General features: G+C 39.4%; 3 protein-coding genes across 7 annotated transcripts in view; 1 reads left to right on the forward strand and 2 right to left on the reverse strand.

The window, feature by feature from the left end:
* Positions 1-14,591, forward strand: part of LOC135169578 (facilitated trehalose transporter Tret1) — a 220,185-nt gene extending 205,594 nt beyond the window's left edge. Inside the window, exons 1-3 of one of the 5 annotated variants that reach the window (XM_064134677.1) lie at positions 5,741-6,326; positions 6,408-7,237; positions 12,679-14,591. In XM_064134677.1, coding sequence (XP_063990747.1) covers positions 7,139-7,237; positions 12,679-14,175 — 1,596 coding nt within the window. In that variant the 5' untranslated portion in view covers positions 5,741-6,326; positions 6,408-7,138 and the 3' untranslated portion in view covers positions 14,176-14,591. Of the gene's footprint in view, positions 1-5,740; positions 6,327-6,407; positions 7,238-7,952; positions 8,111-8,145; positions 8,368-11,862; positions 12,096-12,678 lie in introns of those variants that run through there. The other 4 variants (XM_064134679.1, XM_064134681.1, XM_064134678.1 and 1 more) reach the window with 4 other exon arrangements.
* Positions 14,434-17,825, reverse strand: LOC135169572 (sorting nexin-14-like). The gene is made up of 5 exons (XM_064134666.1): positions 17,651-17,825; positions 17,309-17,543; positions 15,911-17,220; positions 15,245-15,819; positions 14,434-15,099 (listed from the first exon to the last, which is right to left on the reverse strand). Exons 1-5 carry the CDS (start codon positions 17,719-17,721, stop codon positions 14,681-14,683), a joined length of 2,610 nt encoding a protein of 869 aa, XP_063990736.1. The 5' UTR covers positions 17,722-17,825; the 3' UTR covers positions 14,434-14,680.
* Positions 17,826-18,010: 185 nt separating this feature from the next.
* LOC135169575 (cyclic AMP-responsive element-binding protein 3-like protein 1) lies at positions 18,011-27,060 on the reverse strand. The gene is made up of 5 exons (XM_064134671.1): positions 26,487-27,060; positions 23,053-23,500; positions 22,250-22,518; positions 21,573-22,113; positions 18,011-19,960 (listed from the first exon to the last, which is right to left on the reverse strand). Exons 1-5 carry the CDS (start codon positions 26,610-26,612, stop codon positions 19,548-19,550), a joined length of 1,797 nt encoding a protein of 598 aa, XP_063990741.1. The 5' UTR covers positions 26,613-27,060; the 3' UTR covers positions 18,011-19,547.
* Between the last annotated feature and the right edge of the window lie 427 nt (positions 27,061-27,487).

The raw sequence follows: 27,487 nt of genomic DNA on the forward strand, positions 1-27,487 counted from the left end.
TTTGATCTCGTTTCTGTTTCTGCAAATTCTGTCAACGTTGCCACGTGCTTGACGCAGATCAGGGGTTATTTACGTTCAGCAATGACGAAATGGGAAGGGAAAATGACGGAAATGTGCGATCCATGAAATGCAAAATGGAAAATATTTTGTTTGTTGTTTGCAATTAATTTTAGTGACGAGATCGAGACGGGACTGGACTCAATATTTTTTTGGGATCGATACGAGACGATTCCCCGGGAAAGTTCCGGTCAGGTCACTGTCAGGACTGATCAAGAATCCATAAGTCCAAAAAGGCTCAGTGCAGTTAATTTTTTTAATGTCAAAGCTTGAAACCAGAGCTTCACAATAAATTAAAAATTTATTAATCTCACTCTAATGATCCTCTAACGATCTTAATTTACTGGTGATTAAAATCATTCTATTCTACTCCACGTGGATTTTATTCTAGACACAAGTATATGCTTTATGTCTTTATCTTTTTTTAATAATAATCCCGTGAATCACATCAAGATTAATTTTTTTACGCAGTAGAATAAGCTAAAAAATGAAAGTCTCAGTGTGCGATGCCTACGTGACTTCTTCTAGGTCGATAGACTTCTCCACGACTTTTCCGTCAACGTTCATTAAGCAAATCTTCATCAAAGATGACGACATTGATTAATTTATTGATAATTTCTTTTAACGATCAGGTGAACTCCGCCTTCGCTCCGGAAGCTGCATTTTCATCGCACAATTGCTGTTACTTACCAACAATGAGGAGAACATTTCATCACTCGAGAATTTCGTCATTCAAAAATATTTGACCGTTTCAAAGTTCTCATAACGATATAACGACGATCGCAAACAAGTGATATGAAGAGCGGGGAAATTTAATATGCCTGAGGGCACGCACGCATTCCATTCACACATGAATTTCGTCATAACCAAAAGAATGATGTGATTATCTCGGAGACGAGCCCCCGGAAATACTTAGGTCACACAAATGTCCCTCCCCCTCCGCAGCGCTTACAAACCGTTTTATAAAATTTATTATCGCGGTTCATTGTGACTGGCTGACGGACTGTCAACTTAGTCACGTATACAACGTATTGCGTTTCATGAAATGTAAAAAAAAAATTTGAAAATTTGGATTAAGTAGAAACGGAATTTTTATGTCTGTGTGGAACTATAAAATGGCCTTTTCTACTGCGATTCACTGACTCCTAATGTTCGCACTGACACAGCTGTTCCGTGTCTCCTTAAAGTAGGGATACCCTCAGGTCGGTATCGTACCGATCGGATGCACTGCTTTTGCATATTTTCATTTGCAAATTTTCTGGCTAATTGCATCGGTGACATTCGAAAAAATGAAGGAATGAATGAATAAATTGTTCTGTCGGTCTGATCCACATGTTTTTCCGCTTAAAAACATTTCAACACTTGCCATCGTCATAAACACTTTAAAAAAGAACACAAACAGATAAGAAAATCTGAGAATTTCGATTTCCCAGGGGGCATCACATGCGTTTCCCACTTTTTCAAATTTCATCATACACCAATTCATGACCTGATTATCTCCATGACCGATTTTGAGGCAAGCCCCTCGTAATCCTCAAAGTCGCACGCAAATACCAGTCCCTCTCCCCTCCCTCTGACCCACGGGAAATTTAAAATCCATTGTATACACTTTATTATCATAATGCGGAGCGAGGAACGGATTTTCATTCTCACTGATTGGTGGACAGTCACGCGCGAGATCTGACGACACCCAATGCCTGGTATGTTTGACCTCAAAGAGGTTATTCCTTCGATCACAAGACAAAATTGACATCTGAGGTGGTGGATGCCAAGTTGATAATTTAATGAAGCAGTTGTCAACGCAGAAAAATTTTTGTGAGCGAGCGATCCCAAGAAATTTTGAGAATAATTTAATTCGTGTGTTTTTTATATAAAATGTCAGGTAGATTAATATCTGTTGTCTTAGATCAACTGCGTTATCGCTGAATTTATAATCGAACATTTCCGTCAGTGCGGCACGTGCCAACGTAACTGAATTATACTCCCTAAGTGACGAAACATAAACAATCGATGTATTATTTAAAATGCGGTTTGCAAATGCGCATATACAGAGCTAAATGAAACCCCAACGCGTTCGTAAATTGCAAATGCCTTCTCGTTTATAGTTCAACCGAGTGAATTATTTCCTTCTTAATTGCGCTCGGCCACACGGAGGGAAATATTCAGTAAAAATTACGGAACTCGCAGTTCACTCACCGATACGGAATCAACTGGGATCCAGATAAAAATTACGAAATTACCAGGAGTCATTCTGCGGAATTCCGAATATTTATATAGAGAACGTAATTCAGCAAAAATTACCCAATCGTTTGGAAAAAAATATCGTAGCGGTCAGCAAAATTGTCAACTGCCTGATAAGAGTTATCTAACGGTTTGAGAAGAGTTATCCAATGGTTGGGTAATTTGTCAAGAACGGATAGATAATTTCCGGGGGGGGGGGGGAATTTTACTCAGTGGTACGATAATTTTCCGCACAGAGAAATATTTAGTGAAAATTCTGCAAAATTTCTAAAATTCTGACACTGTAACTTTACCCTGGTGGTCAAAATATTTGTTAAACATTTATCTTGATTCCAGTTGAATACAAAATAATCGAAAGAGTTTTCTAAAAAAATTTGGGAACATTAAATCGTAAAGACTTTGTATCACTCCAATTAAGATGTATTAAGATAAAGTAATAAACCGTCGTACTCTCGCGTAATAAGTATTCTCAAGCGATAAATTCATAATGTCGATAAGTTATTGTTCAAATTTACCCCTTCAAGCCAACTTAACACAACTGTAAGTACCCCAGCACTGGGTAATATTCCACGCACCCTGAGTGGTATTCCATATTCATGAAGATTCCGGGAATTAACAATGTTGCAAAATTAATAACGATATTGCCTGGTACAATAAAAAATCACGCTATTGATATCGACAGAGAGAGTTCACTGAATCTAAAATAACTTCCTCGACCTATCGAATAGTTTCTGACAATTTTAATATTCAATATCAAACGATTAAATTCATGCTCACGAAGAGTGTCATCTGCCAATGATAATACCCGATCTAAAATTGAGTTATCAACCATAAAAATCCAAAAATATACGTCTGAAATCGAAGTCTAGAATAATTGAAAAAAAAATCGCTATCGACTGCGGAATAAAAAGGAACGTTTGACATGAATGAGCATTTTTCAGAGTTTTAAAGATCGATATCTATTGATAAAGTAAAGGTCACATGAACTCCGATAACTACATTTTCCTCTCCCTTGTTATTTTTCCTAAATTTCACGTTCTGCAAAATTTCGCTCATTTCGTACAAATTCCTCTCCTACGGGAGTGACTCCGGCTCACTGAAGTGATTCCTCGAACAATTAAATAATTGATAATTACGTAATTACGTCAGGGACTAGGCACATAGTGGAGATGTTCTGCTACGGACAGATCACGACCCGAAAGAGACAACGTATCACTTGGGCTTCTGCCTCACGTCCGAATAAAGCACTTGTTGCTGACAAGATAGCTCTTCAAGTCCTAATTAACCGGTGGATAATTATTCGATGAAGTAATTAAAAAGCTCCTCGCTCTCCTGGCTATAACCAGAGGATTTTTTTTGTTCTATTCAAGTATTTTTGGTTGTTATATTAATTATTTATGAGATAGACTTGACTCAAAATTATTTTATCGCAAATAAACGATAAATTGTTACAATTCAATGACTCATGCCTCCACTCGATCATTTCCTGCTAATAAAGTCTTCGTTTTTTAACGATAAACGATTTATTTGTGATTTAAAAATAATTATTTTCATTTTTTTCATATTTAGGAGCAACGACGCAGTCTATTACCCTCAACGCCAATGTCATGTTCGTCATTATCGAACAATAGATGATATTCTGGAAAAATACTTTACAATATTATTTAAACAATTGCGCAACTGCGGTCGACAGTTCTGGATTCTCACCTCGAAAATATTTTTACCACTTTACGGAGTCATAAATAGTTATTGAAGTCCAGCTAATATCTCTTTCATTCCACCCAAGAAATTCCGCAGATAAACAAACAAATGTTTTCCCCAGGAAACATGAAGAGTAAAAATATTATCGCATTTCCAATTTTTATTTTGAAAACTGTTACACTAACGACCCACATGGGAAAATCAATCGTCACTAATTACCAATTGAGTCTCTATCAGAATGACATTAAAAAGTCGTTTGATTTCATCCAACAAAATCTGATGCAAATTAAAGTAATTTTTCACCAGAGCAAGAGGAGAGTGATCACATCTCAAAATTTTCTTCAATTTTCCCGGCCAATGGAATCACGATATAAATAGGGAAATCAGTAATTATTCGTTTTAAATTAAGTTGTTGTCGGGATCCCAGTGAGATGAGAAAAAATCCCCAGATTTAAGTTGTGTAAATGCATTTTTTATGGGCACACGCACTTTCTCGAACAACAAGCCACTGCAGCAGGAAATTTCATCGGTTAATTACTCGTTCACTACCGAAACTACTCACATTTTCTAAATGGCATCGTTAAACCTTACCACGCGTTATCATATCGCACTTGTGGCCTTGCGAATTGAAATAACTTTGCACTTCACACCGGCATTTAGCAAAGTGCACTTGAACTTCCAGCAACGCATGCAAGACGTTTACCTGGTACATTGTTCATGGCACATTAGCATAGACAATCCAATGGTTTTTTCATTGTCGGTCTTGCTTTCGGCATTCCAACATCCACTACCTCCCCGCATTCTTCGGTTAATTGCGCAAACATTAGTGCAAATATTACATAATTTATGCACAATCCCCCGGATTTCTGGACAATCTGTTCTCACGAGAAGAATTCCTTCGACGAAACCGATCGTTCCCGAGTGGAAAAATTCTATAAAAAATCTTGCGAACGAAATCAGAGTTGATAACACCTTAATCTTGATAACTTTGACGCACGGTGATTAGCGAAAGACGCGACAATTCTTGAAAATCTCATCAGTTTGGGATCGCCAGTGAAATATCCCGGTGATTCTCCTGAAAAATCGCGGAAGAAATCGGTCAGAAATATTTCTACGAGAATAATTTCCTCAAATTGACAGTCTCAGTTATTCTGAAAAAATCCCAAATTATTCAATGGACTCATTCGCATGAAAACTCATGCGTCAGTGCACAATTCATATTTTCCGCAACTGAAGTGGATGCAGAAACAGATATTAAATTCACGAAAAGCACTCTCACAATATCGAACACAAAGTGATAGGAAAGATACGAAAACTTCTTTCTCTCTCATCCAGTGAAACGAAATTCCCAATTCATCTGCCTATATCGACGTTATCGACTTCTTGGTTGCAGTCAGGGACTAATGAAAACGCACGTTTCCTCCGGCCAATTTCCGCGCTGTTCCATTGAACTGGCGGTTGAAATCAACATGGGAATTCTATCGAATTGAAATGGCTATTCCCCTCTCTATGGAAAAGAATCATTTTAATGGGAATGAAATTCTCGCATGAGCGGTAAAAAATAAAAAAAATTGACGACTGAAATTGAAATTTCGGAAAATGATTTTTCCCTAAAGATTTACAATTTCGTTGTGACAACGATCACGTGACTGCGATTGAGTGATCGATATCGGCAGCCGTTGATTATGCGGAGGCAATTGTCCCTAGGACCAGTTGGATTTTTCACGTCTTGTAGTCAACAAGCCATGAAATTCAAATTTTTATCCCTCGTGACCAAAAAAACTGGTTCTTCGTGTCCTTCCTGCACCCACGTGCACCCTCGACCGTAAAGTTCGACTGGAATTTCCTAACAAGGTCCACTTTTCCACACCACTCTCTCTGATCCAGTCAAACGAGTCTATCGTTTCGTTGTCATCCAACCCAGATCCAATCCAACGATACAACAAATGGTTATTGACCATACGATCTCGAAGAATCGTTCGAAATTTATGATCTGTAATGAAATAAAATAATCCCGTTGCAGCTGAAAACCCGGAAATCGAACGATCACCGCCAATAGTCGATGATGATCGGTCTTGTATCGATGGAAAAACACTCGAGCACTATCAGACTATCCAGCAATTCCCTTCGATCAGCGATAACCGACAATCAAACGAAATAAAAAATAAAATACACTCGCAGTACACGGGGTAATTAACTCGTTAAACTCATATGATAATCCGGTGAGAAAATACTTGAGGTATTACCGAGTCATATCACATAATTCGATGGCTATGACATTGTCGCGAAGACAATTTGTTTCAAGGCCACTGGGGAAACCGGCCAAGGTGAGACAATTTATCATTCGTCGCGTCCACTCTTTTGTCGGTGAGACCAATGACCGAATCATTAATTTTTAATAATTGTAGTGCAGGAACATGGGGATGATTATGTCATGGAGGAGGCAACTGTGGAGATAGCGCCATTATCTTGGGGGGAGATGTGGAATGGCCGACAGTGGGCCAACTGTTACGGAAGGGCAACGGAAGAATTTACTATTATTTCTGTTTTGATGTTTCTCAAGAAATTCCAGTAATTTGTTTTTTTTCTTGAGCCCTTCTCTATAACTGTAGTTCATCATTAGACTGTTCATTTAATGATTTTATGACCTGTGAGGCCTCTACAATTTCAACATTTCGAAATCAATGAGGAAAACCCTAAAACATTCGTTAAAAAAAATCCTGAAATTCTTTTTTGCGACAGTTCAGCTGAATTAAATTCAACTGATTACAATTATCAGTTAAATAACAAAGAAAAAACGGAAATAGATGCCTCAAGAAATAGTGAAAATAAAAATCCTGATTGAAAATTAATCGAGAGGGAGCAAAGAGCCAATCAATCGCAATATTTTTTCGCTTATCGCGGACTTTCAGCCTTCAAAGTTCATTGCATTATGCAATCGTGAAAATTTACTGGCATTAGATTATTTGACAAAGGATATCAAAACGAAATCGGGAAATATTCTTTTCCACTGGGAGGTGTGTCCCCTGATGCGGAAGCAGGTGCGCCTGTGTCGTTACTCTGCTTTTCCACCTTCAGTTGGCTCCCACTTTAGCTTCCAATCGGTTGTAATCGGTATCGATGGTGCAGGCTCGACTAGATGCTTTCACTGCACGCATTCAGTAGAAATTCATCCCGCCGAAGGATCGTTCAGGAGAGATTTAAGGACGAGGAGAGCATTCCATCAGGGGATTTCAAGGCAGGTGCCAGAATTTTTATTTATAAAAATTCAGTCTTAAAAAACTGAAAAATTACGGTCGCCAGTTCTCTCGGGATTTCAAATTTTAGCGCCAAAGGGATTTGTTTGTATTGGAGAAGTGAAATAGAGTCTGGATATTATGGATCCGACGGAGAACTCGACCTTTGGGATTTAATTAAATTTCTACTCTTTCAAAAATTAGAAAAATGAAAGAACAGCGAGAAAGTTATGAAAAACGTCGAAAATTTCCAATCCTAATCGGCTGATTTCTCTCGATTCAATCAAATGAATTTACAGATTAAATGATAATTCTCTGCTCAACCAAAATATAATCGATAACTTCAACGAACCGATTTTCCGCGGTATCCGACCGATAAATGAACAATTTAATCGGCAAATCTAATCACAATTAAGCACCAATCAACATCACGATTGTGTTCCTCTAAACACTCTAGACGTCACAGAAAAATCTTAACAACATTGTGATTTATCAGCGAAGATTTGTCCGGTGTTCCCATGAGAAATCTGATAACTCGGATAAGGTACAATCGTCAGTGTTCCCGTTATCGATGGCCAGGATTTTGATAATGTACCTCTCAAACTAATGTGTGAGTGAGACAGAGACGAGTGGTGTCTTCGTGCACGTGCATTTCGAAATAATTCTCCCCCTCTCGCTATTTCTTTGATAACTTGTCGGGCCTCCATAGTGGGAGGATTCTCCCCGGATTTAAAAGCCAAGTTGTGTATTGAAACAGATCAGTGCATACAAGTCATTGATTGAGGTGAACCGTGAATTTTCGGATCAATTTTCTGTAACAGTGACAGCAGGATCCAGTCAACGTCACGTCAGGGACGAAGTTCATTAATTTATTGGTACGATTTTTTATAAAGATCAGGAATCAGCGAATGATTTTTTTGAGGATTTTATGCGATCAGAAAATATTGAGGGAGTGAAATAATCGATGGGGGCGATTAATTGGTTGATTTTTCATTAGGGGAAATTCATTGTAATTATGTGACGACAGTTGATGAGCTTTGGAATTGAGTGTAATTAACAGTGAGACAGAATTTTTTTTCAAAAAACTTTGATAAAATTGACATGAACCTGAAATTACCTCCATTGTAGTGAGGTAAAAATATTTTTAATCATTTTGTTTTTGCTATTTTATCGAAACTATTCTCTTTATAGTGATAACTATATTTTTTGAAATAAAAATTTCGTTATGTGAATTAACAATTCCCATCAGTGAAAAAAAAAATTCCGCCTTTTCCCACGTTATTCTACCCTGATCAAACTATTGGGTTTCGCTTAATTTTCAAATTTATTGAAGGCCACCCCTCCACTGTCACTTCAAATGATCCAAATGTCAATCTATTAGTCGTGCATTAGGAATGAATGAGTTGAAGTAACAAACTTACCCGAGGGAATCGATTCAAAAGTGGCCTGCATACACTTTTATCGTGCCACTCCCCCAACATTCCATCTCTTTTAGGTTTCCCTCCCTCACTCGGCCCTCAACTTCGATTATTAACTTTTCACCGCATCGAAGGAGAAAGAGAAAGCCCCTGAGATGTCCCTCCAACCCAGAAATTTTCTGGAAAGTTCTGGGACAAATATTGAAAATTTAATGTTGTCAACGTAAAATGTTTCCAAATTTCCTCGAAAGTTTTGGAATTTTTTCGGAAATTTTCGCGGAATTCCGCGAAGTGTTCTTGTTCAAACCAATAAAATTTCCAGTGTCAGCACTGGAAATTTTTCCTAAAGTTTTTTCGTCAATTTACAAAGCACTGAAAAAAATTCTCGTTCCACTGAATTTTCTAGCTCTCGATAGTCGTGATAAGAATTGTTGTCACTTCGACATTCGAAGGTATTGGCCCCACACACACACACACACATTGAAGCACGGAAGATCACTTCTACGAACGATAGTATTATCAATAAATTTTCCTACGTCTGGTAAAAACATTCTTCCCCTCACGCATAGGAAAACTTCATAGAAAAAATGATTTCTCGGCACAACAAAACTAAATCAAGTTCATATCAGAAAAGAGTCGTTTGCCAGTACTGAGTTATCGATAATTATGATAAGAATTGTTCCTATTTCCCGAGGCTACAATACACAATATTTTGAAGAGCTAGTCTCAGTGCAAATAAATCTGAAAATGTTTGCTATCGTTTTAATCTCAAAGTCGTATCAACTCCTCTGGCTACGCGCAGCGAAATATTTATTAAAAATTAATAAATGGAAATAATTGGAAATAATTTACAAAAATACAGCATTTTCGATGTCCCATATCATTACATCCCTTGGGACGACACGCCCATCCCTCCTCCCCCAATCTGGAGACAATCATAACGTCCCCCTCCCTCACCCCGCCCCGTTCGTAATTCTTCAGTAACGCAATTTCAAAAAGCGTCAACCGCGAGTCTATTGAGCTATCGATGCCCACTATCAGTTTGAATATCTCGAATAATTTATCATGCGATGGTAAAATGAATAATGAGAATATTCATGCAGAACAATGAATGATTTATCAATAATATATTGAGCATGCGTGGAGTCATTTCACAACTTATTCATCGGAAAAAGTGAATTTTGTTTATTATTTTTGAGGGATAAAATACTCCGGATGTCACATCGTGGATTCAGGCAGATTATTACCGATTCCAAACAGGAAAAGATGATCGTGATATTTAGAAATTTGTTATCGATGTGGACTTTCCTCAATTTCTCGACAATCAGACAGATAAATAATTGAATGATTGACATAGAACAAATAGCGGTTCTTCTGATAAAAGGATTTTATCCCCGAAAAATATTGTTTACCTGTCAATATATTCTTTCGACGGTGAGACGACGAGATTTATTTGAGAGTAATGTCGACAGTAACAAAAAAATTTTCTCTGTATCCGCACTAATGCACATCCGGCGGAAAAAAATTGAAAATCGATTGACCCACATCGTGACCGATAGAAATATACGTCATGCATATATTTACTGTATATTTGTTGAGTATATGCAGGAGATACACGTGTTGTCTTTACCATGCAATCACGCTCGATTAAACTCCCTTCCGATTCTTTCCGAGGGATGAAGGGGGAGGTGGGTGGGAGTTTTTCGATTTCACGTGTTGCGGAGATGTGGAAAAATTGATTCCGCGCGGATCAATGATGCTGGTAATCCGAAACTGCATCGAATTGGATATTATTTGTGTTGACTTGTTGACAGTTTCATTCAGGAGAAATGCGAATATAGACAGGGATTTATTCCCTTTTACATTTTCAACTTCAACTCCCCTGGAATCGATCGTCGTCAATTGTCAATAAGTCGAGAACATCAGAGTGAAATTTCAAAGTATTTTTCCATTTTTTAATATTTTTTCCGAATAAAATAACTTTTTCGATTCAGTTAAGTTTTTTTTTGGAAATTTGTCAATAGAGAGGACCGATTCGCACTGAAGTTCACGTTATCCCCCTCAGGTACCTTAAGATACCGAAGAGTCGAGCAATTGTTCGTCCAAATAGATCGACTTCTATCAACAATAAAAATTAGAATTCCTCCCCTGCGGAATTTAAATTCCATTTCCATCAATTGGATAAAATGTCGCACCTTATCCACAATTTCCGCACACCTCAATGGTCACTTGCAACTCGTTATGCAATCGGATGTGGTAGAATTTGAATTGCAGGAAACATTTTATTTTCATTGGTGGAGTTTTTCCAGCAGAATCGCTCGACCGAAAAAATCATACACCACTGACATCTGTAAACATCGCCACAACAGTTCAATATTATTTTTTGCATTCGTTTCAGAATGTAAACTCAGCAATTCACGCGTACCGCACTCACTTGTGCAGTGCGACAACAAATGATTGTTGTACGGCATAAAATGGGAATGAAAGTGCGTTTGAAATTATTTAAAAAATGTTAAATTGGTAGACGGAGCATGACACGAACAATAAAAACCTAAAAATTGCGAGAAAGGTGAGAGCAAAATGTAGGAGACCAGGAAATCTACGATTTCCGCAGTGTTTTGCCTTCTCTTATCGATTGGGAATAGAAATATCGGGGCACAGTCTTTCGATGGTTTTTCTTCTCCAGGAGAAACTGTGAAAGGCTAACGTGGAGATCTATTAAATCAATTTTTGATGGTACCGTTATACATGTCATTGACCTGTGAGTGATAAATGACACTCGTTAACTATCACACGAAGAAATTCAGTAGAAAAACCTGATGAGTTCCCTTGAAGCCATATTCGAATTCCTTTAAGGTTGTTGTCGTGTAACACATACTGGACACTTTTTCTTTGACATTTTCCGTTTTGAATTTACGCTAGAAATTTTTTAAATTTGCGGGTTGAATCAACGACTCAATACTTTTTTAAATAAAAAAATTCTTTCTCTGCAAAGTCCGAGTAGTTGAATTAAAATGACAAGAGGGCGGAAGTACCTTTGAAATTACTGTTTGCATAATCAACTATGAAAGCTCATTGATCCTCATGCTAACGTAATTAGTACCGTGTGTAGCGCAATTAAAAACAAATGTAAACAACAACAAAATTTTTTTAAATAGATAGAACAGCAAGTACTGACAACTGTAGTGCCTGTAAAAATGAGATTACAGCAAGTCGTCAGAGCTGACTATCAAGTAACCGCATTCTTCGATTCAGTCCAGGAAAAGTTGATTTATCACTGTTTTTGTGAAAACAATTATTAATCAGGCACATTCATGCGTGTGTTATTTTTTTAAATATTTCCTGTATCACTGACGCTTCGTGGAATTCACAAGATTGTAAATAAATATCAAGAAATATGGAAGACGTCAACTACAATGTGGCAGGCTCGAGTGAAGAGAATGTACGTAGATTAATTGAATTTCAAAAGAGTTCATTACGCGCGCCCTTTTTTTTTGTAATTATTTGGCGTTCGTTGATAAAATGATTTTCCTAGAATTTCTTCATTGACAAATGCGTCAATAATAGGAGCAGCGATAAGAGTGGCGAGTATGATAAGATGGTATTGACTACCGCTTCAGGTTGGCGGCCATGGAAGGGACTCATGTTATTGGTCGACGGTACCCGCGAAATTTTAAAATGAAAAAAAATGACTTTCAAAGATAAAGTCAATTTTTTTATGAATCGCAGTCGCATGAATTATGTCCACTCGATGGAATTCACCCGGAAACATTCGAAATAGAAAACGCGGAGGGATTACAATTCAATATTCCATAATTATAGCTTGTGCGCCATTCAGGCAGCATTGACTTGCATTTTTTTCATTTGCCAGTCATAGAGTCATAAAGTGATAATGGGATCCCGAAGCTGCATTATTCAACTACGTTTCGAACTACATCGAGAAATAAACCTGGAATAATAATTTTTAGCTCACCTCTAGGGAGAACCTGGAACCTTAAATTGAACCCTGACCTTCTCTGTTACAGACATCCGAGAGCACGCCATTGCTGGCAGATCCCACGATGACCGAATCACACATGGGAATATCCCAGCAAACGCTGGTATCTCGAGGAGGTGATACATCCGCCCGTAAACTACCGCAGTACATAGCAGGCCTGGCAGCGACCCTGGGAGCCCTAGCAGCCGGAATGGTCCTGGGCTGGACGTCACCAGCGGGGGAGAACGGTGTCCTCCTCGCGAAAGAGTACAACATCAACATCGACAAAGAGGACTTCTCCTGGATCGGCTCGATCTTCAACCTCGGAGCAGCGACAATATGCGTTCCCATCGGAATGCTGACGGACATCATCGGCAGGAAGAAATCCATGTTGGTGCTGGTGGTGCCATTCACAATTGGCTGGGCATTGATAATTTGGTCCACCTCAGTCGGCATGTTCGAGGCTGGTCGTTACATCCTGGGTGTCAGTGGTGGTGCCTTCTGCGTGACAGCTCCCATGTACACAGGAGAAATAGCTGAGAACTCCATAAGAGGAAGTTTGGGATCGTACTTCCAGCTGATGTTGGTCATTGGTATTCTTCTTTCCTATGTTCTGGGTTCATTCGTCACGATGTTCACGTTGTCCCTGATCGCTGCGATCATTCCCCTGGTCTTCGTCGTCATCTTCTTCTTCATGCCAGAGACACCAACGTATCACCTGAAGAAGGGAAACGTCGAAGCTGCGAGACAGAGCTACCGATGGCTTCGCGGACCGGACTACAACATCGAAGGCGAGCTGGAGAACCAGAGGGCCGCTCTCGCTGAAGTGGAGCGCAATCAGACATCGTTCCTGACAGCAATACGATCCAAGGCCGCCATCAGAGGACTCATCATCGCATTTGGGCTCATGTTCTTCCAACAACTCAGTGGAGTCAACGCGATTATCTTCTACTCGGGATCAATCTTCGATAAAGCTGGTGGAGGTGCGATGAGCTCCAGCACTGCCACGATCGTTGTTGGAGTCATGCAAGTCGTTGCGGTCTTCATCAGCACTCTGGTGGTTGATAGATTGGGAAGGAGATTGCTACTTCTTGCCTCCATCATTTCCATGAGTATTTCTGCTCTCGTTATGGGAGTTTACTACCATCTGAAGGACAGTGGAAATCCAGTTGCTGATGACATCGGCTGGTTACCTCTTCTCGCTGTCTGCGTCTTCATCGTCATGTTCTCACTTGGATTTGGGCCCATCCCCTGGATGATGATGGGAGAGATTTTCGCACCACAGGTCAAGGGCATCGCCGGTAGCAGTGCTTGTTTCTTCAACTGGCTCATGGCCTTCATTGTCACCAGGTTCTACACTCCTGTTCAAGATGCATTGGGAAGTGACTGGACCTTTTGGATTTTCGCCATTATTTGTGCTGTCGGGGTGGCGTTTGTACTGCTGATCGTGCCGGAGACCAAGGGCAAAAGTTTGGAGGAAATTCAGGTCGAACTTGGCGGTCGCAGACCGACAGTCGCCAGATCGAATTACAGTAATAAAGTATGAAAGAAAAGGGAGAAATATTTTTTTATATATTGGTAACACTGTGTCACACGATTGTTGTTGTAACAAGTGTCCATTTTCATTCGTTCGTCATTGTTTTACAAGACTGATTCTTTGTATCATATCGTACACTCGGCAACGAGATTTAATTAAGGTATTATTTATGACACGATGTATGACTAATGAAAGTTTATCAGATGTACATAAATTATATTTGGAGATAAATATTATGTTTTGTTATTAGCTTGTCTGATCGCATCGTAATTTTATTGTTTTTTATTTTTTCTCTGTAATGTTAAGACAGACAAATGTACATTCGATATTTCCTTCCGTCGTATTTACAATATCATAATTGTTCCCTCTTTTCACAGTAATTATCATAAGTTAAAGATTCAGAATAAATTTATATGTACAAGTCATTGAGCAATTGTGTAAAATGTACAATTAATATGCTGCATTAATTACTCATACTCACAGATTACAATTTTAGATAAACTCTTGCGAGACATTACACTTGCGATGTTTCGGGAAAAAGTGTCACGAGTACTTGATCAATGAGAACGTACGCTAAATGTTTATTTAAGAATGGATTCTGCAGGGGTTCCAGGAGTGCATCCATGAGTCTGCACCAGTAGTTTGTCCGCAAACCAAAACACCACCAGGGCACCAACGAGTGCAATCCTTCTTTAGCACTTGTGTATCTCTTTCTGCGTTCCTCTGACGAGTTAGAATCCGTCGAAGACTTGTCATCAAACATCGCATTGTGAAGGAGTTTAACGACTATTGCTGCGCGTCCTCCACTCAGTAGCTTCGTGAGTATTTGATCCATGAATTTATTGCATATTGAGTCCAAGGATGGACGCGTTAGAGATGCTATCAACCAGGTGAATTGAGACACCAATCCACTGACGTCTAGTAGATTTTCGACTGAAACAATTAATCACAAGAATGATTCCACAATTTTTGTAAATAATTCAAAACAAATTATCTTGGTTCTCCGCTTCACCACCGAAGTGGCGATATCCATTCAACTGATGATGCTAATCAATTTCCCTAACCCATCAAGAATTACCTGCTTCAGCAATGCAGTAACACGCCCCCTTCACATGGCCCTTTCCCATCGCCACGTACGGTAAACTCCCCTTCGCCTCGCTGATATTCAAATTATTCTCAAAAACCGATGAGTTTGAATTCCTCCCCCTCTGCTTAGTCTCCACAAACTGATGATCAACAATAGGTTCTATTCCGAGGTCAGCGTGTTCGTACTTAACACAAGTGGACGCTAAGAATGTATTCATGAATTTGTCAAGATGCTGTCCCTTCTCTTTCCTCAACTTATGTGCAACACTCTGATAGAGTATTCCAATGTCCGGAGTACTGTAATTTGTCAGATAAGATTTGAGATTGGGTGCGGTCAGGAATATATGCAATAATTCACTGCTGCGTAAAGTTGGTTTTGCAAGGAGCTTCTGCAGGAAATCTTGATATCGCTGTCGATTGGCCGTCAGTGATGTGGATTGATTTTTTCTCGTGGGCAGGGGTGAGTCGTTCATCTCCCTGTCCCCGTGGAACTCCATCAGACGAGCCCGAAGAACGTGGAAATCCTGGTCCCTACGGAGAACTGTCCAGGATTTATCCTCGGCTACGCTGTGAACACGATTACACGTGCAAATACCACAAGCAAGAGTTGACAGATAGAAATTTAATACGAAACTTCAAACTAAATTAGTCGTGGTACCTGTGAACAGCGATCATGTACAGAGGATATGCTCCACCCCCATCCACATGAGGTACAGTTACTCTCCACGTGGTCAAGTCCCTCGAGCATTTGTCCTCGTAGAATGCCGTATCGATGTATGTCCTTGGGGTACAATCAACCTCTTCAGCTTGAAATACGTCTGGGGTTTGAAAGGGCGCCCCATCGACCGCCGAGGCCCGCAGAACTCCCCGAATTCTCCCCAGTTGATTGCTGAGTCTCGCCCCCATACCGACACCTCCAGATATACTATTCTGTGACGGAGTCCTGGAGAATGCAGTGGACACTGGAGAACCGCAGAGGAGTTTGTACAGTTCGAAGCTGTGATGGAATGAGGGCAGACAGATGGCTTCCAGGCGTGCATGGGCCTCTTGGTGGGCCTGGTACAGAGGACGAGAGGTCCGGAGGTCTTGCACTTTGCTGGAACCACCCTCGAGAATCTGGTGCATACCTTGAGTGATGTGCCAGGGGAGGTGGAGGTACTCGGGGCCTTGGGGGTCGAGGTACGTGGAGTATATGCTCTGGGCATCCGTGTAAAGGGTCTCTTCGAGATCGGGGGTCACGTCGGGATTGAGCATACGCTTGCTGAGGTCGTCAATGTCCAAGCAAAATTGTAGCAGATTGACAGGACCAGTTTCCTTAATGTGTTGCATAAACAGGTAGAGCAATTGAGGATTGTCCAATACTTGTTCTAAGGAGGGCTTGAGAGGATCCTCCGTGTCTTGGACAGTTATCCTTGGGGTTATCCAAGACTGCAGAGCAGGGACCTCCACCGCGTCGAGTTCCTGTGATAAATCCCCCTGATATTGTGTGCATAATTGAACGAGAAAATTTATGGTATCGGGGTCGGACAGGGCGTCCATCGCTGGGAGAAGCACCCAATTCGCTAGAATCTCACGTTGAATCACTTTATTATTCGTCGAGATATATGAGCTTGGAATTAAATGCGGAATGAAGCCGCTGACCAGTCCCCTCAGATAATTCAGTTCAGCGTCTCGTGAGAGAGCTGCTGGGTGAATCCTATGCCCCAAATAATCAAGAACATTGTCCTCTGGTTTATTTCCATTCTTATGAGCGTGAATCACCAGGAGTCGCCAGTCCTCCGCGTGTTGTAGGGCAACAGGTATCAAATTATTGAATATCACTTCGGAGATATTCGCACGGAATAGTCTGCTAAGTATATTTCTAGCAGCTGTGGCGATTGTTAGTCGAAGCTCCTGGAGAAATGCCTCGTCTGTGGAGAACGTCGAGTACCATTCGTATACGTACGTTTGGAGAACAGTTTCCAGGAGCTGACAGAAAGAAATTTTAAACCATAGTAAATATTTTGTACCATAATAACCTCCAAAAACCGAAATGTCGAACTGAAAATTGAATTACATTCTGAAGGGCGGTGTCAAAGTCCTTTGGCACTTTGACATGTGTACTGTAAACCGAAGGCCTGTGTCTATTGCATGCACTGCCACTACACACCCTGCAAGTCCCGTCATCCTTGGATTTCCAATTATTCTCAGCCTGATCAGCTCTGAACTTCACACCCAGGTACTCCAAAATTTGGACACTCCATACGACGCTGATGCCATACAGCAGGAGAAGTCCAAACGCCCATACATAACTGTCAATATTCCACACAGAACGAGACAAATTTAATCACCAAAATATTAACAAAAATATCTAACAATTGTTTACATTTGTGGATCGATAAATTATGAGATTTATCACCTGTCGAATATGCCCAATAGTAGTCCCAGAATTAGCGGTATTATTGTGTAGACATATCGTGAATCGATCATATTTTTTCACTGTGGAATTTCAATTCAATAACATTTTAAGGATTTTTCTTATCAGACTACGTGAGAATGACGGCTGACAGCAGTTGACTTATAGTTGGTCACAGCTGACTTTTTTCTGGAGTGGCAACACCAGCGAGAACGCCATTACAGCGCGGGAAATTTAAAAGGCGTTTGAGGTAGTGATTTTTATGTCGTTCTATGTCGTAAACAATATTTGCGTCCCCATCATGCCCATGATTAATGATAATATTAATGAATTACGGAGGTATGTTGGAAGAAAAACACTGAGTTTTCACATAATCTTGAACTTTTATTCGATACGAACTCTACAACTGTCATATATTACACAAACAATAAGTGAGAAATAATGATCATTTGATAAACTATGTGTAAAAATAGAACTCCATTCTATCATACGTCGTATAAGTTGAAGGAATGTTCCAATAGTAGATATACTCAATGAACATGTTTGACGAATGGTACGTTCATAACTTCCAAGGGAAGAGAAATTCATCCACTTGTCATGAAAAAACAATTTATATTCAATTATTCTCCCTGGTTCCATCGTTGGCCTATTGTTACCCTATTAGTAAGCAGTTGTTCTTCATCACGATCAAAACATTTAACCTCTTTTATCAATATATTTATTTACAATCATACATTTTTGTTATTATTGCCCTCTCTGTTCCTCTGGATTGATGCAACGTTCGGAGAGGCAGTATAACGCAAAAGTAAGAATGGATTCGGGTAAACTTAGTACGGAATAAATTCTCTTTGTCAATGAATAAGTAAATCATTCCTACATCTTCTCAAAGACATATTAAATTTTTTAAATCATCTCTGTCGACAGTCTTTATGCATTTATACACATCATAAGCTTTCATTCACAACACCTCTTATGCGTAAAATTGCGATACAATTAATTAGTGCTGAATCGTAGATTTTATTATTGCAAATAATTTCTCAATATTCTCACTGTTCATGAGTTATTCCAGTGAATTATTCACCTTAGGACTTAAAGTGCACACGACAACTTAACGCAATTGGAAATGATTCTCCTAAAAATCGTATGTCACTGCATTTATTATGTAATCTTGTGGATTTCACTCAAAATGTTAAACATTCAATCTGTTAGAGTAATTCTTATCATTGTAATCATCACTCTGTTAAAATCTCTTAAACCTATCATCACGATATATCGAGTTTCTGATATTTACAATGGGCCCAGTAAATGGGATAACGACAATTATGCATAAAATTACTTAATGTAAATTCGTATAATAAATCATCCTGTTATCACTTACCGCGATTGAATTCTCAAAATCTTAAAAACCGCCTCGAATGAGGGATATTCGAGGGGTCAAGCATCGATGAAACATTTCAATGGACAATGATTAGTCGAAGGTGATGAGTTATTTTGCTATTCAGTGTGCATTAAGCGGAGAACACACTGAAATTTCTGACATGAAATATATCCACTGAAATTTTAGAATCTTGTGATGGGAAATTCATTATTTCGTGGATGGTCATTGTTACCTCATTTCATAATACTCCAGAATAACTTTACGTGTGATCTTTATTCAACAATCAATGCTGAGGTGACATATTATATTTTCAACTGCGTTAAACGCCAGAAATATAATGTCCTTTCATTTTTTCCCCCCAAAAAATTTAAGGAGACAATTTGCAGGATAAATTAACGCTTCCCTCACTTGCAAACTTCAGTGTGATCTCCCCTTGACCGAAACTAGTACCATTATAAAAATTATCTATACTTCAAAAAATAATTAATGAAGACGAAGGGAAAAAATGATGAATTTTGACTCTCACTGCTCCTGTGGTACCTTCAGAAGAACAGTTCTGGTGCCATCAGCATCCGATATATTAATCTTCAATTCATTCGTCAAGGCCTCCAGTTTATCCACAACTCTGGCGGCCGGTTCTGCCCCAGGTTTTGGTGGTGGCCACACATCATCGAGAGGTGGTTCAGTGTACTTCTTACTCAATTTATTGTCCGAACATTCGGTTTTTTGATGGAGCGTTCCGCCCACGTGATTCATGTTAGCCGTATACTTGTTGCATTGATCGTTGTCATAGCGCGGTCTTTTGTACAGCGGAACCTGGACAACAGGGCTGTAATCGTGGTCGAGTAGACCCTCAACTTCTTCGAGCAGTTCACCGTACTGTTGAAGCTCTTCGTCCATTAATTGTTTTGTAAAGAGAAGGCTTCTTGACCGACCTGAAAGTAAATCGTGATTCAGGTGATGGGGACAACGGCAATTAATTAGACATTAGTACCCCGAAGAGACCGATTGAGTGCCTTCCACTTAATGGAGTGGAACAGATTTAGTCGAAGGACATTAAACAACAAATGGACAGAAGAAAATTCAGGGCCTTCCGGAAAATTTAATTTTATCATTTATAAAAATTGAATGCACTCTTTTGGTTTCATAGTATTGACGAATATTTGTCAATTATTTATGCAGAAACAGATAAGTATATTATGCGAGTGGACTTGAAGAATTGAGGTCGAAAGACTTCTCGAAGCCATGCATTTCAGATGGAAAAACGAGATCCAGAGCTCATGGCCAGATAGAAAGTTGTGGAGTGACTTTTTTTTTAATTAATCATTCAGGGACAGTCTCCAAATTTCCAACTATTCGGTTTGAAGACATTTTCCATCTCCGCATGAGCTATATGATATTTCTACTGTGTGAACTTTTAGAGACGGCGACTTGATAAAATCACGGAAACATTAAAAATATTATAATTATTTAACTGAGAGCTATTAACGAGTGATTAATATCATATAAAAATCACTTTTTTGGAATTGTAACGAAACAATCAATATTGAAACCGAATATTTAACCAATTCTAATTGTTTATTCGCGAACAACGACTTTTCAGAAGAATTACAATTACGTCGTCACCTGAAAATGTGTCAAACAAAAGTTCAACGTTCTCCGTTTTATTTTTAAAATCATTGAAATGGAATTAAAGCGCGACAGTGTTTCAAGGTTCAAGTCTGGATCGTCAGCAATAAAATTACGAGAAAGAATTTCATTAGTCAACTTGAGTTGGGAAATGTTAGTGTTATTGGCCTCTCATGGGATCTCGAGGACAAATAAAATCGTTCATTACTTCGGTGGGAATTTAGCGAGAATATTCGATTTTGTTTTATTGAAACTCATCGTAACGAACTCATAACACAATCCGCTGAACATATGACCGAATTTCTACGTTTTTCATGTTATATTGCCGCTATAAAACAAAGCAACGAAATAACTGAACCGTAGGATGTGAAAGGAGCGAAGGAAGTTGAAGAAACAGAATGAAAAAAAAAAATTCAAGACAAGAGGAGCTATGGCTATGGGCCTTTCACAATCTTCCAGAGGTCAATGTCCCATTGCGACCCACCGACTACGAAGCAACACGCGTAGGAATACAGTTATGACGGATCACTTTTCAACTGAATGATTTTAGACTGCATTTTAAACACCAATTCGACGAAATTCAATGGGAGAAATGGAGAAATTACTGAAGTCAATAAATCCTCAAGGAACTAATAGGAGAGTGGATGAATAAATAAGAATTTATTCACCTTGAAGGTCAGGGAAAAATATAAAAAGCTGTACGTGAGACAGGTTCTCCCACCACATACTCAAACCTCCAGTTTTCCCTCATTTCTTCATAAAACTCAAATTTCTCAATGACGATAGTTGGGAATATCGTCCAGAAAGCCCCTGAGAAAAGCTTAACGTCAAATTCTCCCCCAGAAAAGCTCGATTACGTAAAAACCCCTCTAATCTCATAATGATAAATAACCAGACTGTCCATATAAGACTTCTTACCGGCGAGTGGCGGCATTTTCTCAGGTTGCTCTTGTTCTCTCGCCAGTTCACTCGTATTGTTGTTAGAATGTGGCCGAAGATTTGGAACAGCAACGAGAGCCAGTGACAGTAGAAGTACCATGAGGCAGGTTGCCGGTTGAGCACTCTTGTTACCCTTTTGAATGAGAGCTTGTAATCGCTTGAGTTGTCCCGCTAGGCTCTGATTCTGCGTTTGCAATGCCTTTATACGCTTCAGAAGAGTCATATTCTCCTCCGTGCACTGCTTAACACGATCCTCAAGTCCATCAACGTATTCCTTTTTACGTTTGCGTGAATCCTGGGCGGATATTTTGTTACGAATTTTACGACGAATTCTCTTCAGTTCACGTTCCTCTGGCTTTGTCAGGGGATAATGCGTTGGAAGGGTTATTCCCTCCTTTTGGAGAAGACGTTTCTCTTCGGCGTTGAGTTTTAGAGGAGGATATCCAGATCCTGGCTCGCATGGCTCATCGTCTGAGGTTGCACTTTTGTCGAGGCTTGTGTCTTCTTGTTTGATGTTCATCTGGGGATTAATTTATAATGGGATTGTTGAGATTACAGTTGGGGTGGAATTGATTGGATTTAGTTTTGGAATTTTCCCAGTACAAATTAACGTACCAGAGCTGTTTATTAATTAACGATAATTCAATGGAACTTACAGGAATGGCTTTGCTGATAACATTCCCTTGGTTGATATGACTGATTTTGAAGTTCTTCAGGTTTCTAGCCTGAGTTGCATTGATAATCTTAATCGCACGTACTTCTTTCATATCTTTGAGACTAACTGGTAGAAGGATAGATCGTGGATGATTACCAGCGCCAGAAGGCGTTACACGAATCAATTGTCTGATATTTCTCTTGCCGTTACCAGCATTGCGAATAGTAACTGTTGGCTCTTGTTTTATCGTTTGTTGTTTAACTGGAGCGTCTGAAAATTGAGAAAAATAGTAAAATTAAGTAGACATAAAATATGGAGGGATGGTTCGGCAGTTAGAGTATTTGCCTTGACGTATTCGTGCAAAGTTCATTAAATATTACGTCACCGTGAAGATGACGTGTACTGACATACTTTACTGGCATAATATACAAGATTCTGCATAATTGTTAGAAAGTAATAATTTTGGTACCAGATTTCTTGCGAGAAACAAGTCTTCACAAGTATTTTGGGGATTACAAATTCATTGATAGATGTTTTAGGACGTAATCTTATCATTTTCAAGTATATACGGAATGCTGATAACCAAAATGCCGGCCTTTTTGGGCTGAATACAGACATAACTGAACTGGTTTATAAATCATTTGTAAAGTTCGTCATTTCCACTCATAAATTTCCTTAAATCCTGTACAACATAATTTCGAAATTTGTAGACCGAAAAATCATCTTCTAATCCCACCCAAATCCCTCCAAAAAATCATGGTTCCTTTCTCCATTTCAATAATTTATTTCTGATAGAGCACTCACCCAACTCGGTCATGGGTTCCTGTTTTATAACCGGCATGGTAATTTCCGGATTTTCCACAGCGCCGGAATCAACGACCGTTAGCATCGGTTCGAATTCCATTTCTTCATTGATATCAGTGGCTGGTGAGCCCAAATTTGAACTCATGACCGATCTCACCGGGCTGTCAATACTACCCATGGAGTCATTTGGACTGCCCAGGGAATCGAATTCTGTGTAATCTTGGGGGCTGCTGATGCTGTCGTTACCCATTTCCACCTGATCATCATCGATAGGTAATAGGGGACTCAATTGTTGTTCACAGGAGAGACTGAGAGCACTGGAGAGTCCACTGTCCGATGATGAGGACGGTATTGTCTCAAGATCGTTGTCAATCAGGTTGAATTGATCGTCCATGTTGAAGATCGAGCCAAACAGGTCGTCTGTATTTGAGGTCATCCATTCTTCAGCCTGAAATTGTAACACCCATGAGTTGCTGATGAATTGCAACGACGATGTGGCCTTCAAACGAAGGAAGTGGTGATATTACAGGATATTTATTTCGATATACTTTGTTACAGGACATAGAAGGTCTGGCAAATAAAAAATCATTCATCGTAAAGTTGATTGACAATCGAGAACTGGTTCAATTGTTAACAGTCTATTCGTCTTCCTTATTGATCGGTCATTTCAATCGATATTGGAATGAGAATGAATGGTTTCAACAATTTAGGTAGCTTATGCGTAACATAAATAAATCGAGAAAGAATATTATCGCGGTGAGTAATAGAATTTACTGTGATAACAACTACATGGTATTATTCAACGTCATGATGTGCATGCTTGGCGCGGGAAAACCTGCATTTCTTTGCCTCAAAATTAACCCGAATTCCTGAAAGTACAAAAATATATTTTAGACGATGACAACGAATGAGTAGTGCCCCAAAGAGCGATAAACAGTTGTTCATGGCGTCTAGAATTGGAACGGCAGCTGTGCGATATGCACAATCTTATCTTTATCGCGTAAAAATACGTTTGAGAATAGTAAACTCAACTGGAAAATTTTAATTTCACTGCACACAAAGATGTCGATTCAAGAATCGCAATGGGGATTTTTTAAGGCCACAAAGTATGGAATTATGTAGGTGAAGTGGCGGTTCAAGGCTATCTAAGTCGTTCAGCCCATTTTTTTCCTCGTCAAATCCGCTCCAGAATTTATCAAATGCATGAGATTTTTTTTCTCTTCGGGTGGATAATTTTTATTATTTCAGTCTCACAAAAACGGGCCTCACAAAATTTTCATCTGTCCAAACAGTGATAAAGCCGCATGGGCAAACTGCCTTCGAAGACCTAGATGTTTTTATTAAATATTTATTCCTCCAGAATTTGAGAACTGAATAAACTCGCAGGAATATTTAGTCTACAATCGTCTGATGGTCTTTCCAGTGGAGAGATTCCGTTAGTGAAGGCAAAAGAGATTGTGCAGTGGTTCCCCCCAATCTCGTAATTTCATCTTTCTCTTCAGTTATATCTCTCTCGAATTAATCTCTCTCACTCGTACTGGAGTCATCAAAGGTCGAATGTTTGCCCCAAATCTACGTTCTCCATCATAACTAATATTTTTTACCAGCAAACTATAAACAAACTCAATTTATTGCATTAAAATTTGGATGAAAGCTCATTGAACTTCAGATAAAAACTTCATTTTATTTAATTGAATTTTCTATCGTTTTTTTTGTTGAATTTTGCTGTGTCTGTCCCTCTCTAAATTTGACTCAACAATTTTACTGTTGATTAATGCATAAATGCTCAGTGTCAATTACCCCAACCGGGTCGACTATGCACCTCCCATAAATCCGGATTGAATGGAGACAGTGATCCCTCATATTCAATAACCTGGTGGGAATGTCTGGCTCCCCTACCACATCTCCAGTATTTTCTGGGGAAAATTCATTCTATTAGTGACTTACGATGACTCTGATGATTACCCGAAACGAGAAATCCCATCTAAAAACAGGTTTTTGACCTGCGTACCCGGGGCACCCCACACTCGTAAGGGATATTTATAAGAAACGACCATTCGATAACCAGTTCAGATATTTTCAGATTAACAGTGCAGCCACACAGCTTTCTTCGTTCAACCATAATATCATTTCCAGATAAAATTTTAAAAAGTCGACCTTATATGGGGTAAACAGACCAATTTCTGAATTATTTCCATTTCTACCCCATATCCCATAAATCAAATTAATTAACTACATTAATTTGAGTGAGATTCCTGGTGCATAATCATGTAGTTAATTATGTATATTATTGATCGACATTTAGTAAATTAAAGAAATGATTCAGTCGTCCAGAAATCAACTACTCAACTCTCCCTCAATTAAATTGTTTAAGTGGGGAAGGGATGGAAGTCATGAATCCCTCATTTATGTTCAAAAATACTCAATAAGTCTCCACATTCCCCCACAGACAACTAATTTTCCCATTAAAATCCCTATCTTGACAACTAAAATACGAAAATAACGAGGTCATCCATATGAACCCACTAATGATCTCATATTCACTAGTGAACTCGAGGTGAAAGTCACGATGTTAAAGTATATTCGAAGATAGAACAATTGTTGAAATACAATACAAGTACATGATTAATCCCGCATCCAACATGGCGGCCCGCGATAACAGCAATGCCGGCACGTGTTGTTCCATATGTTACATGAAAGATCGTGGAATTAATCGGTGTAAAAATCATTATCATAATCGTTGGAAAGAAAATTAGAAATGCCGATTTAGTCCCGTCCTACAATATTTATATGGAATAATTCTTGAACCTAGGAATTGTTTGAGTGAGCAATATTGAGGTCTGCACCTCCTCATTGCGATTTCCTCGCACCATATGTTATTTACGTATTCAAGGAAACTCATCAGCGTTCGCCTCAAGGAAAATCCCCGACTTTGATTTAACAAACGTGGACCAAAGTCCCCACATTATTCAGCTCGAATCGATGAGTAAAAAAATCATAAAACCGCCGATTCACATTTACCAATCTCCAGTCCCTCCAGATTTTCAACCAAACAAATCATTCTCGCCCCCCAAAAACATTCAAACAATTCATATGCTCGTGGGGTATTGAATATTCCCCGGAATCTAAAAAAAATCGGTTGTTCGTTAGTTTTGAATTTATAAATAGTGAGTTCGCCACCCAAAAACACCAGTCCTCACAGGTGGTGCGGTCATTTGCCCGGCAGAACGAAATACTCCACGAGTAACGGTACAACCGTACATTTTTTAACGGTCCCAGGAATTCCTGGGCGATTGAATAATCCCCCAGTGTTCAATCTCAACCGAACAAGCCGATCTATCCCCCTCAAATACTCGAAATTCTGTCGTTATCTCCCTAAACTCTTATAATGAATTTTGGAGTGAAAAACTCATTACGACTGGGTAATTACTCACCGCAATTGTCTCATTAACGTAACTCTCCTTCATCAGCACATCGTCCTTGATATTTTCCTTGAGCATCGGGTCGTCCCGATCGAACAGATACTCCATGAGAGTCATCTCCGGGGAGGTAGACGTCATCCTGACAGTTTTTATTCCACAATTTCGAGGTTAATCTGTTTACCAGTTCCACTAGGCACTTTGCATCACTCACGATTTTTTATGAATAAAACAAATCGGCAAAAAATTATAAATCAACGGGGAAAACACAGACATGCGTCACGATCGGTACGATGAGTCCAATAACGAGTTTAGTTCATGAATTTCTCGGGGAAGCTTCTGTGCTCACTCGCCCCACCCCAAAAAGTGATAGGCAGTCAACCGGTTTCCCAGCACTTCATGATTTTTTCGGGTGTATCCCTCCCCTCTACCGATCGAGCTCGAAGACCGATTTTGTTTACGGGCAACAATTGCCCAATTTTAATCAACACATTGGGACGATTTCACGACAATTTGCTCAATCACTGGGACAAGACAATTGGGACGTACACGGGTTGGTCATCCACTTACGAATGACAAAATAGAACACATGCGAGTGGGAAATGCCAGCGTGGAAGTAAAAGCGTCAGAGGACGCCGAGCCGAGGAGATTTGGAGGTGTCTGATTGGACGGTGCGCGCGACCCCGCCAGGCGGCGGGACCGCCCATTGGCGGACCGCGACGCGACATTCGGCGGGAGTTTTTGAGGGAATTCAAAGGATTATTAATGTTTTTCGCGAATTGCGTCAGATAATGAGGGTTAGGGGGAGGAGGTATAGGGTGCGGGGTGATGAGACATCGGTGGAGTATTCACAGAAAGGCATTCCGTTTTTATAAGGTCGGGGATTATTTTTTTAAAGTTTTTTTTTTTTGAAAATTCAACGATGTGGGGAATTGGGTGGATGTTTGTATATTATTTCATTATGTTCTGCGATTTTTTATTGTTTATCCAGTATTTATTTATTTTAGCTTGCTGTC

Source organism: Diachasmimorpha longicaudata, chromosome 15 (genome assembly GCF_034640455.1).
Source record: "Diachasmimorpha longicaudata isolate KC_UGA_2023 chromosome 15, iyDiaLong2, whole genome shotgun sequence".
NCBI lineage: Eukaryota > Metazoa > Arthropoda > Insecta > Hymenoptera > Braconidae > Diachasmimorpha > Diachasmimorpha longicaudata.